This window comes from Prionailurus viverrinus, chromosome C1, assembly GCF_022837055.1.
Source record: "Prionailurus viverrinus isolate Anna chromosome C1, UM_Priviv_1.0, whole genome shotgun sequence".
In the NCBI taxonomy this organism is placed as follows: domain Eukaryota; kingdom Metazoa; phylum Chordata; class Mammalia; order Carnivora; family Felidae; genus Prionailurus; species Prionailurus viverrinus.
Genome location: NC_062568.1, coordinates 29,128,495 through 29,140,952, shown reverse-complemented (window position 1 = coordinate 29,140,952; position 12,458 = coordinate 29,128,495). Strand labels below are relative to the sequence as shown.

The 12,458-nt window shown below is 39.1% G+C and overlaps 1 protein-coding gene across 9 annotated transcripts in view; it reads right to left on the bottom strand.

Moving 5' to 3' along the window:
• C2CD6 (C2 calcium dependent domain containing 6) overlaps positions 1–12,458 on the bottom strand; it is a 187,190-nt gene that overhangs the window by 74,820 nt on the left and 99,912 nt on the right. For 7 of the 9 annotated variants that reach the window (XM_047873176.1, XM_047873185.1, XM_047873178.1 and 4 more), the window contains one exon: positions 8,986–9,294. The exons of 1 other annotated variant lie outside the window; for it this stretch is intronic. In XM_047873176.1, the coding sequence (XP_047729132.1) occupies positions 8,986–9,294 (309 nt within the window). The remainder of the gene's footprint in view (positions 1–8,985; positions 9,295–12,458) is intronic. One more of the 9 variants, XM_047873177.1, reaches the window with a different exon arrangement.

Sequence of the window (12,458 nt, the reverse complement as noted above, 5' to 3'; positions counted from 1 at the left end):
AAATAACAAGACATACAGATGGACAAGAGACACATGAAAAGGTACTCACCATCACTTATCATTAAGGAAATGCAAATCAAAACAACAATGACATACCACCTCATACCTGTCAGAATGGCTAAAATCAACAACACAAGAAATAGCAGGGGTTGGTGAAGATGTGGAGAAAAAGAAAACTCATGCACTATTGGTAGGTATGCAAACTAGTGCAGTCACTATGGAAAATGGTATGGATGTTCCTCAGGAAGTTATAAATATAACTACCTTAGGATCCAACAATTGCACTACTATTTACACAAAGAATACAAAAATACTAATTTGAAGGGATACATGCACCCTGATGTTTACAGCAGCATTATCTACAATAGCCAAATTATGGAAAGAGCCCAAATGTCCACTGACTGATGAATGGGTAAGGTATATATACGTACATACAATGGAATATTACTCAGGCATAAAGAAGAATGGAATCTTGCAATTTGCAACAACATGGATGTAGCTGGAGTCAAAATAATACCATAACCTGAAAAAGTACCAACCAATTACCTCCAAAAGTGTCCCAAAGTCCAACGCTAGGAGAAGGTGGGATACTTGCAACATAAACTCTCTCACCACAATATAAATGGGTCAATATTTGACAGGAATCCAGTTGGGCATGCAATGGTAGCCTATACATCAGAAACTTCACCAAAGTTGACTACTTTATGCCCAGCTATGAAGGTGAATGTGTTGCTGTGTCCAGTATAATAATAAATCCAGGCAACAGTGGTGGCAATCTGGGGAGCAGAAGTTCAATCAGCAGCTTGAGTCCAGTCAGTCTCATCAAGAACATGCCCTTACTGTATACATCTACATAAGTTACTCAGATGGTTCTTTTCATAGCAACAATTTGGTTCTACAGAGTTTGCAGCCCCAAAGAGAAGTGCATTTAACATGGCAGTCTGTAGTTGTCCAAATGATAATCAGGTAGCTAAGCCATTGGCTATAGCCCAAAAGTAAGCAAAAATCTAACAAAGTTCTCAAGAGGAGTACTGGCCAGAGTTCTCCCAACTGAGTGAAATAACCACATCCATTTTTGCTTCTGAATAGCTGGCCCTTAAACTAAACAGCCACAGAAGCCCATTGAAACCATTAGGTTTCAGCTTAGCTGAACCATCAGTAAATTTTGCCCAAGCATTTAGGGGCAGCTCTGTGAATCCAGGACTTCACTGAGACAGTGGCTTTGCTTCAAGTGGCAAAACAAAGGATAAGTTTTGGGCCCAATTCAGTAGCTGCTACTTTTTCATACAAAACCAAAACCTTCCAGGACCAGGTGAGATGCACCCCTGAACATACTCCTACCATTTGGCCAGAAAAACCTGCTGGTTTAGGCTCCACTCAAAGCATGTTGAATGCCTAAATGAGGCACATAAAGTCTCTCATGCCCAGAGTTAAAAAATATGCTGGGTGGTAGGTAACTGAAGAGACATCATGTTTTCTTTGACTGCCAAAGGAGTTGAGTGTTGTGATTCTGCCCACATAGTCCCAAAAAAAATATTTTTGGGAAGCAGACCCTTGAATTTTTTAGGGTTTATCAGCCACCCCTGATGGTCATCCAGGGCCAATGAGACTGAGGCTTTTGACTTGTTAATCAACAGAACATCTTTAGAAATTAGAGGGTGGAGGCACTCACTTAAATCCTGGTCCACGCTTGTGGCAAATGACAAGGACTTCTGTACCTGTGGGAGTACCCTGAATGGGAGAATTTCTTCTGATAATTTGTGACTATTTACAGTATAAGCATGTAACACATCAATTTAACTAAATGGTTAGTTAGCAGTAGAGCTATAACAGTACAATGAATCAGCAGAGAGGGTCCTACCCATAAGGTCACTTTAAATTTTTTCCCTATTGCAAGTTTTGCTCAAACCCTATCAGTTGATTTCTGATATTTTTTCACCTCTTGTAACATAGATTCTCTTGCACACTAGGGGCCACAATAGCTCTTTTATAGCCATCAGGAGATTGTTACTTCCAAACTGGGAGCACAGGAAGAGCAAGGGTGTGAGGAAAGCTAACCTCTGGGGGATATCTAGAGCAACTAGAAGGCTTTGTTTTCATTTTGGCCTTTTATCTTAATCTCAAGGTTGGTATACCCCTGCATTGTGCACCTCCCTGCTTCCAGAGTGTGTCTGGGCCACAGGAGCTCAGATCCAATCACTGGTAGAAAGTAGCAGGTAAGTAGGTGCCCTGGCTAAGGAAGAAAATCATATAAACTAGGCTTGACCTTCAAGTGTCAGTGGTACAGGAAAGGTGGTGTTGGCAGTGTACAAGATAGCGTACCAAGTGCCATCAGTCTTGTATGGTGGATATAGCTGTAATGACGATATCTGGAACAGCTGAAATATGGAAGCAACAACTGGATTCTGTTGATGATAACTTTAAGCCCCCAAATTCATTAACAAATCCACTGGCCATACACACAGGGTCGTGGTATTGAGTTAATTGCATCTCTTACTTTCTGGGCTGCCTTGAAGTCCTTAATGAAGGCTGTGATTTCCCTTTTCTTTCTAGGATTCTATAGCATTTCTGTTAAGTGCACAGGGAGACAAGTTGGGTGGCAATTTATATGTCCCACCAGCACTTCTCTATAGCTCTTCCAATTCCTATGTAACTTATGGGATGGAGACAAACAAGTACGTAACATAATAATTCATACTACATATTCAGATGTGGAAACAACAACAGTACATTCAATTGACCTAAAGAGACCCATCTAGTTATGTTGGTTCCCTTCCCCATTGTGAACCCTGCCCAAACCCCATAAAGTTGAACCCAACTAATTCTTCCTTCCACAGCTCTGGGTAATATAGAGATTTGAACATCCATAACCCAAAAAAGGCATAAGAGATTGGGCCCCTACCCTGTGAAATTCCTCCAGAAAACTTGGATGGCTGCACAGAATCTCTTATCCCCTTTAGGGACAGGAAGACCTTGGCCCCACCTTTAATCATGTTTCTCTTTAAGTCTCTGGGCTCAGCCTAAGAGGGAAGGGAAGTGTCATGGGGTTCAGAAGAAGGCAACTCCATACCATCTAATAAGACGTCACATGTACTGAGGTCTGCCCAACACTGTATAAGGCAACAAGGTCTTCATAGCTGATATTCTCCATTTCACCTTTTGGAATTATTTCACTCAAGAGCTATAGCCACACTGCTTTCTGGATAGGTCCATGTGGTTGTGTCCCCTCAAGTTACTTAAGCTTGCCTTGCGTGGTAGTCACCTACTTTGTGGAGTCTACTTCAATCCAAGGCATCTGCTGTCCCATTACCATGATGACATCTCATAAATTCTTCCCCAGTTTCAACATAAGGGCTAAAGGAGTTTTCCAAGTCACCAGAGCTGACATAAATAATTTATATTTCTTTGGGTCAGAAGATCATTTTCATCAGCACTGTGTGCACAATTCACAGCAGTAAGTGCCCAAATACTAGTCAATGCCTATTATGGTTTCCCACAAGAGTTTATCTGTCTTAGGATAATCTCCCAAAGAGGGTCCAACCTTCCTTGTAGCAGCCAGAACTCACGACAAAAAACTCAAATATCTTACGGTTGTTTTGGAATGGATGGAAGATTATCACTATACACGGCTCCTATCACTATATACTTAGGTATAAGATGGCCCAACCACTGCCATTCTTCCTTTATAGGTATTACACAACCTGCATCCTCATCTCCCAAGAAAATGAGCCAGAGTTCTAATGATACACTTGGTTTCTACCCATAGCATTCATAAATTTCCTATCATCCTCACTGTAGGTATGCATCTCTGTAACTGCTGTCAAAAAAGATATTCTTCTGCTCACTCAGGACAGATCTTAATACTAAATGGGATGACTGAGGGGGCTCATCAGATTGGCAAGGATGTCTCCCTATCTGGAGGATAATTAGAAACAACCAGGCCAATCACTGTTCAGGCATGTTTTTAAACCTACTTCCCAAAACATAACGTGCAACCATCTCTTCAACAATCCAAAGTACAGGACTATTTATTGCCTGATTAATTATAAAATTTGGTCACCACTTTCCACCAATTCCTGTGAGCTTCCCTCAAATCCAATGATCAGACCACAAAGTCCTCAAATCCATGTCTGTCAGTATCCCATCTTGTCACCAAAGCTGTCAAGAATGTATGGTGCTGGTAAGCTAATTGGTTAGCCTGCCACAGCTTCAGGGAGGCTAACAGAAGAAATAAGTCTCCTGAGTTAGAAATAAAAAATAGTTTATTACTCAGAGCAATCACAGTAGCCAGAGTATAAGCATTTTTGCATCATTTTCTCAAGCCCTGATTCCCAAGGTAATGCAAAGTGGGCCAGATAACAACAGCACATGTGATGGATTATGTTACAGGAAAAGAATCCTATACCTCTCACAAGGACCATGGAGAATGTTTCCCAACAATATGGAAAGATTTGTGAAATGATGACACAAATATTAACTATTAACACTGGATGGTGGAATTATGGGTTCTTTCTTACAATGGGAGGGATTGCTTAAATTTTAATAATAAGTATATATCATTTTCAACTCTGTATTTTAAAAATGCATTATGAACATTTAGGTCAAAATGACCATTTGAATTTTTACAAAGCTGCTGCAAAATAAGCAAAGAAATATAAATATAGGACACTGTGTATCAGCTACTTCAAATTTTTAAAAAAATCCAGAGCTAAAAAAAAAAGAGGAAAATCTATATGTATACTAGAAAACTAGTAGATTACTAGTTAGAGTTAGGGCAGAAATTAGAATTCCTCTAAAATGGTTCAACAAAAGAAGCTTAACATTAACGAAAGGCATATTTATGGATAAGGAACCAATAATAAATGTTGAGAGAAACACTGAAAAGATGTTACCACTCCAGCAAGGGCCCAGTGATAGCTGGAGTCATGGAGGTGGGGCCACTCAGCAGGAGCCACAGATACGAAGGAAAATTCATTGCCAGAACCACAGCAACAAAGCAGGAAAACAGTAGGACAGAAAAACCCAACCTTTCTTTTCCCTATTGCCCTCTAATGTCCTGCCAGTGTCTGTCACTTACTGCACCTAACTAGAAGTCAGCCAGAAAGAGAGTCTGGTAAGGCATTCCATAGCAGTCATCTTCCTGGGGCATAAAACAGAACAAAGAAAGGCAGACCATAGACTGGGGTGGGGACAAGATGGAAAATAATAAGTACAGATACTCTCCACAATCCAAAAATGTTTCTATAAGATATAGTCAAAATGAAAACAGTAAAAGGCTAACCAATCCACCTGTAATTTACCATATTCAAGTAAAAGCTTGATTTGGAAGAAAGTGGACAGAACTTTCTACCCCTCGATGAAGATACATATTTCTTCAAGCTCATGGTGTCTGCAATTAGTCCAGCTGCCCAGCTAAGTTAAGAAATGCTGGCTCAATGAATATAAAAACACTGAAAATTCAGAGATGTTCTCTGGTAGTATTGCTTCCGGTTATATATCATTTTTTTCCTGTTCCTCACAGACAAATAAAAGCCTAATTACTAAAAATATAAAATGACTCCTTTCCCTTTGCCCTTTGTCTGGTACCCAAAGATTTAAATAAACTATCTCTGACCAAATCTACCTCAGATACCACTGGACAAACATACCTTTCAGAGAATAGTATGAGCAAAGAGAAAAATGATTAGAACTTCCAAAATTATGTTTCTAAAGATCTATTATGATCAGTTGAAAAAGTCCCCCTACTCCAAAAATCATAGAAACAATTTTTTATCTCTATTTTTATAGTCCCAATTAGTTTCAAGAATTCATAGATGTAATTAGATAAGAAAAACTGATTTCCAGGTGAAAAAAATATTGAATTAAAAAAGAAAGTGGATAGGGGTGCTTGGGTGGCTCAGTCAGTTAACCATCTTAGGTCATGATCTCATGGTTCATAGGTTTGAGCCCCACACTGCGTGTAGAGATTACTAAAATAAATAAAACTAAAAAAAGATATTTTTTAAAAAGATTTAAGGTAGTGTTTCACAAACCCATTCATCTACACAAAAATATTTTAAGTATCTTAGGGTGGCCTCTTAGATCTCTCTCCTGGACAAGAGAACTTCTAAGATTCTTAAGGATACTGTACTACAGCACCTTGGCTCTCACTTAAAGGTAAATAGTGGATATTCAGGAGTGTAACAGTTGCTTAAGATAATAATTTGATATACAGGAAGCCTACAAAATCTTTAAGAATCATAGCATCTGGGACAGAAGCAGATTTAAATGGAAAGAGGTTTTTGAACCCTCCACTTTCTTCAGAGAAGTCACAGGCTGCAAAGCTACTCAGTTACAAATACAAGCTCTTTCTCAGGGAAAAAGAAGCTAAAGCCAAGCCCCAAGGGCAGAGGCAAGAAATTCAAAATAACTATGGCCCACTGACTGGTGTATGCTTCACCTTCCCCTTCTTCCACCTTTGGAATATAAGTGCTTATCCATTTCCCTGTTCTTTACTCACTATGTATGTAGGAGACAGATAATTGGTTTCTTTAATCCACAGTCTTCAGACTGAGAGGAGCCACACTCAAGAAACCTCATCTACCTGGATCTGATTTAGATGTTGAAATTCTATACTTCAAGACTAAGCCTGATGCAGTAGTAATAGCATGAGACCAAGGATCTTAGAAGGGAAGTAAGTATAGTTTGCATGTAGAAGGCATATGAATTACTTTGGGGTAGAGATAGTTCATTTGTGGTGGTTAATCTCCAAATATGGCCCCAATGAACACTTTCCAAGATTCATGCCCTTGTGTAGTCCCCTCCCATACTGAAACAGAACTGAGCCTAAGACTTGCTTTAACTGACAGAATTTAGTAGAAATATTCCTGTGCTAGTTCCAAGACTAAGTCTTAAAGGAGACCTGAAGCTTCTGTTTTTGTGTATTAGAAGCCCGAAGCTGCCACATCAGAAATTCAGCTGCCCTGCTAGAAAGACCACATAAAGGGGCTGCATGGAAAGGGAAAGGGATAATCCCTAAGATTACACTGTGGGGGGTGCAGGGTGAGTGTGGAGAATAGATACATCAAACCAGATTGTACATGCATCCCAACTGAGCCCAGATTTACAGCTGTTCCCATCAAAGTATAAGACATATAAATGAACCTCATGAGTGTTCCAGCCGAATCGAGCTCCTAGATGATTATGGGCCCAGCCAATATTAAGTGGAGCAAAACAACTTCCCAGCTAAAGCACAATCAACCCACAGAATCTTGAGAGATAATAAAATGGTTATTTTAAGCCACTAAGTTTTGGAGTGGTTTGTTATGCAGCAATGAATGAAAGCTGAATATTCTGGAAGTCAGAGTAAATACAGAAATTAAAAGGCAAACTACAAACGGTGAAAAAGTATGTGCCATGATTAGATCAATGGTTAATATCCTCATAATGAGAAAGAGCTCACCGTGAAACCTCCACAGGATCACCAAGTACTCAACAAAATAAAATGGACAAAGGACATGATCTGTCTACTCATTGTAGGGACAAGCAAAATGGCCAATAAGTATGATGGTCATTATTTAAAATGACCATTAATGGTCATTATTTAAAAGACCATTAATATTCAAATACTATGGGTGAAAATATAGGGAAAGTCTTTCTGGGGAGCAAATTTGTCAACATGCCATTTCTATGAATATAGGAGGGGACAGTCACAGATCCAAATACTTAAGCAAAAGGATGTTAATTCCAAACTTAATGTCCAACAATACAGAAAATATATAATTGTTTCAAAGAATTACTAAATATCTATATTTGAGGATATTCTGCATCTTACAGATTTTTAAGGAAACTCAGATAACATGTTTATAATGTCGTTTTAAAAAGCACAGATAAAATTATACACACACATATATAATTTGATCCAAGTTTTTTAAATAAATGAAAAATATAATTTTACATAACCAGACCAAAAGGAAATAAAACTGTCAAATGTAGCAGTAGGATTGTAACTACTTCTATTTCATCTTTCATGCTTCTATTTTCTAAATTTTCTGTAACTGTATTACTTACAAATTCAGTAAAAACAAGAATGTTATTTGAGAATAACTAGCAACTTAAGAATAATTCCCCAACTAGAGATATTTAATAAAGTTATCTTTTGGAATTAGGAAGAGAATTTAGAAATGACCTGATATGATGTACCATTCAACAGTTGAGGAAATAAGTCTAGAGATTTTAACTGCCAAGCTTGTTGAAGTATTTAGAGGCAGAACCTTACTTAGAATCCAGATTTTTACCCACTGATCAGTACACATTTTTCTACTGCTTTATGAGCTACCTATAACAGTGATTCATGTAAGATGTAAAGATCTAAGTAGAATAACTGTAATTTTGAGAAAAGCTTTAACCCTTTGAATTTATATTCAAATCATTCTCATTTTAAATTATAAAATTATTTGCAATAAGGATATATGTTACTTCCTACAAGTTTTATTAAAAACTTCCACTGAAATCACATCCCAAGATTTTAAATTTCCTTTGTATTTACATTTTGTTATTGTTGTTACACATTCAGATGAATTTTATACCCACCCATGAGACTAGTTTGTACTACAGGTATCTCCAATCACTCTTTTTTTTTTCAAGGATTTTTCCTTCTTACTTTATGGATATACGCAGGGTAGGTATGTTTAAAATACTTAGACACACCTCCGCTTGGAGGCTTTTGAATGCATTTTCAATTTATTTGTGTTTTTTTAATGAATTATTTTGTTTTTCATAGGCTTATACTTCTGATACAAGGGCAGATACCTTTAGTTCAAGGTCTTCCTCTGGATCTTGGCTTTGAAACCTACCTTTTGATTTCGAATCTGGGGAAACTAACCTTGTGCTCTTCCTTCTAGCTAATCTTATAATGTTGCTTTGCCATCTAATTTCTGCCAGAGATGAATCTAAGTTCCTCTTCTTTATTTTACCTGGATATATATAGCTAGTTTTCAACTTTACCTCTGATGCAGAGGAGTCTGTTTGTGAAAGGCTTTCCACATCTTTCATATGTGGTGGAAATAATACATTTTTCATTTTTCCCTCTGGCACAGCTTCTAACTGGTATTCCTCTAAAAACAATGTTTTGCTCTCTTCCATTACTGTCAGGCTAGGAATAACACGCAATGGAGTTTGCTTTGGTGACTCATCTGTTTTCTTTGTTGACTCATCACTTTCAGGAGCAACTGCAATAGTTTCTGAATTATCTTGATCTGACTGGTTCAAAGTTGGTAGAAGAGTAAGGTCTTTCTTATCATCATTATCCTGCAACTAGAAAATACATCAATAAAGCAAAGCTACCAATAACTAGAAAATATATCAATAAAGCAAAGCTACCAATTAATCATTACTGACTAGAAAAGATTTAAAACTAATAGTACTGGACTTAAAATAATTTATACCCTTATCCTTTATCATAACAAGTTACCACCAATGTTCGTCAATTGTTACATTCCTTATTAAAAGTGTTAAGAAATTCTCTACTTGCCTGAAACCATGGACTATAGAATATTATCCATTAAAATGATCACACAGCTTTATAAATTAGTGGTTCTCATATACTTAGATTTTATAAATCAGCAAATTCTCAAAAAAGAAAATTGAGGAGTCTAACATTTTGCTGTTATTATGCTACACCAATATATCAATCAATAAATAAAATTTTACCAGCAAAATAGCACAAAGAACATACCATTAAATCACAACTATATAATAAAATAAAGGAAATTTTAATACCAAATAGTACAAAAAGCACTATCAACAAATAAAGGACAACCTGTTAAGCCAAACAAATTTAGCTCTATGAAAAATTCTCTATAGAGACTATTTAGGGAGAAGACGGCAGCATAGGAGGACGCTGGCCTCACACGTCCTGCTGATCACTTAGATTCCACCCACATCTGCCTAAATAACCCAGCAAACCACCAGAAGACTAGCAGAACAGACTCTCTACAGCCAAGCATAGACAAGAGGCCCATGGAAGAGGGTAGGAAGGGCAGAGAGGCGGTGCACACTACACAGACTGGTGGGAGGGAGCCAGGGCGGTGGAGGGGCAGCCCTCCTGGCAAGGCAGATCCCCCGAGTCTGGCTTGCAAAAGCCAAGGGGCCGGACGGAGTGTGTTCTGACAGCCAGTGGGACTTAACATCTGGAATGTTAAAAGTCAACAACTCTGTTCTGAGAGTGGGAGGGTGAGCGGACACCGGGAGAGAGAGGTGTTGAGCCCTGAAGACAGAGCTCATTTCTGCAGGGAACAAAGGCGCTGGCCAGTGCCATCTCCCTCTTCCATCCCCCATTCGAAACCCCAAAGGGAATCAGTTCCCAGCACCAAACTTGCTTGCATTGTGCAAACACCCAACACTGTTCTTCTGTGGATCCATCCCTCCAATGGGTCGGCCCCCCTCCCTGTGCTGCAGGGCCCCTCCTGCAGGGGACCACTGACGGCAAAGTGAGCTGAGCCTGCCCCTCCTGCCCCTGTGCACCTTGCAGATCCACCCCAGCTAATATGCCAGATCCCATCAAAGAAGCACCACAACCCTAGCAGTGTGCAAGTAGCCCAGACAGGGGCCACACCACTCCACAGTGAGTCCTGCTCCTGGGAGAGGGGAAGAAAAGGTACACACAAGTCGGACTGTGGCCCAAGCGGTGGGCTAGGGACAGACATGGGGTCTGACTGCGGCCCTGCCCACCAACACAAGTTACTCCAGACAGCACAGGGGAAGTGCCCTGCAGTTCCGCGCCACTCCAGGGACTATCCAAAAGATGAAATGGAAGAATTACCCTCAAAGGAAACTCTAGGAAGTAGAGACAGCTGACAAATTGATCAAAAACAATTTAAGTGGGGCGCCTGGGTGGCGCAGTCGGTTAAGCGTCCGACTTCAGCCAGGTCACGATCTCACGGTCCGGGAGTTCGAGCCCCGCGTCAGGCTCTGGGCTGATGGCTCAGAGCCTGGAGCCTGTTTCTGATTCTGTGTCTCCCTCTCTCTCTGCCCCTCCCCCGTTCATGCTCTGTCTCTCTCTGTCCCCAAAATAAATAAACGTTGAAAAAAAATTAAAAAAAAACCAAAAAAACAATTTAAGCAATATAATGGAACATGAATATTAGTCATAATTAGAATAATAGTCATAAAATTAATAGCTGGGCTTGAAAAAAGTATACAGGAGAGCAGAGAATCTGTTGCTACAGAGATCAAGAGATTAAGAAATAGTCATGAAGAGCTAAAAATGCTATAAATGAGGTGCAAAATAAAATGGAGGTGACCACAGCTTGGATTAAAGAGGCAGAGGAGAGAATACGTGAATTAGAAGATAAAATTATGGAAAAAGAGGAAGCTGAGAAAAAAAGAGATAAAAAAAAATCCAGGACTAGGAGGGGAGAATTAGAGAACTAAGTGATGCAATCAAATGCAACAATATCCATATAATAGGAATTCCATTAGAGGAAAAGAGAGAGAAAGGGGCTGCAGGTGTACTTGAACAAATCATAGCTGAGAACTTTCCTGATCTGGGGAAGGAAAAAGGCATTGAAAGCCAAGAGGCACAGAGAACTCCCTTCAGACGTAACTTGAATCGATCTTCTGCACAACATATCATAGTGAAACTGGCAAAATACAAGGATGAAGAGAAAATTCTGAAAGCAGCTAGGGATCAACATGATCTAACATATAAAGGGAGACCGATAAGACTAGCGACAGACATATCCACTGAAACTTGGAAGGCCAGAAAGGAATGGCAGGAAATCTTCAATGTGATGAACAGAAAAAATATGCAGTCAAGAATCCTTTATCCAGCAAGTCTGTCATTCAGAATAGAAGGAGAGATAAAGGTCTTCCCAAACAAACAAAAACTGAAGGAATTTATCACCACTAAACCAGCCCTACAGGAGTCCTAAGGGGGATTCTGTGAGTGAAATGTTGCAAGGACCACAAAGTACCAGAGACACCACTACAAGCATGAAACCTACAGACATCACAATGACTCTAAACCCATATCTTTCTATAATAACACTGAATGTACATAGACTAAATGCTCCAACCACAAGACATAGGGTATCAGAATGGATAAAAAAACAAGACCCATCTAATTGCTGTCTACAAGAGATTCATTTTAGACCTGAGGACACCTTCAGATTGAAAGTGAGGCGATGGAGAACTATTTATCACGCTACTGGAAGTCAAAAGAAACCTGGAGTAGCCATACTTATATCAGACAAACTAGACTTTAAATTAAATGCTGTAACAAGAGATGAAGAAGGACATTTTATAATAATTACAAGGTCTATCCATCAGGAAGAGCTAACAATGATAAATGTCTATGTTCCGAATATGGGAGCCCCCAAATATATAAAACAATTACTCACAAACATAAGCAACCTTATTGATAAGAATGTGGTAATTTCAGGGGACTTTAATACTCCACTTACAGTAATGGATAGTTC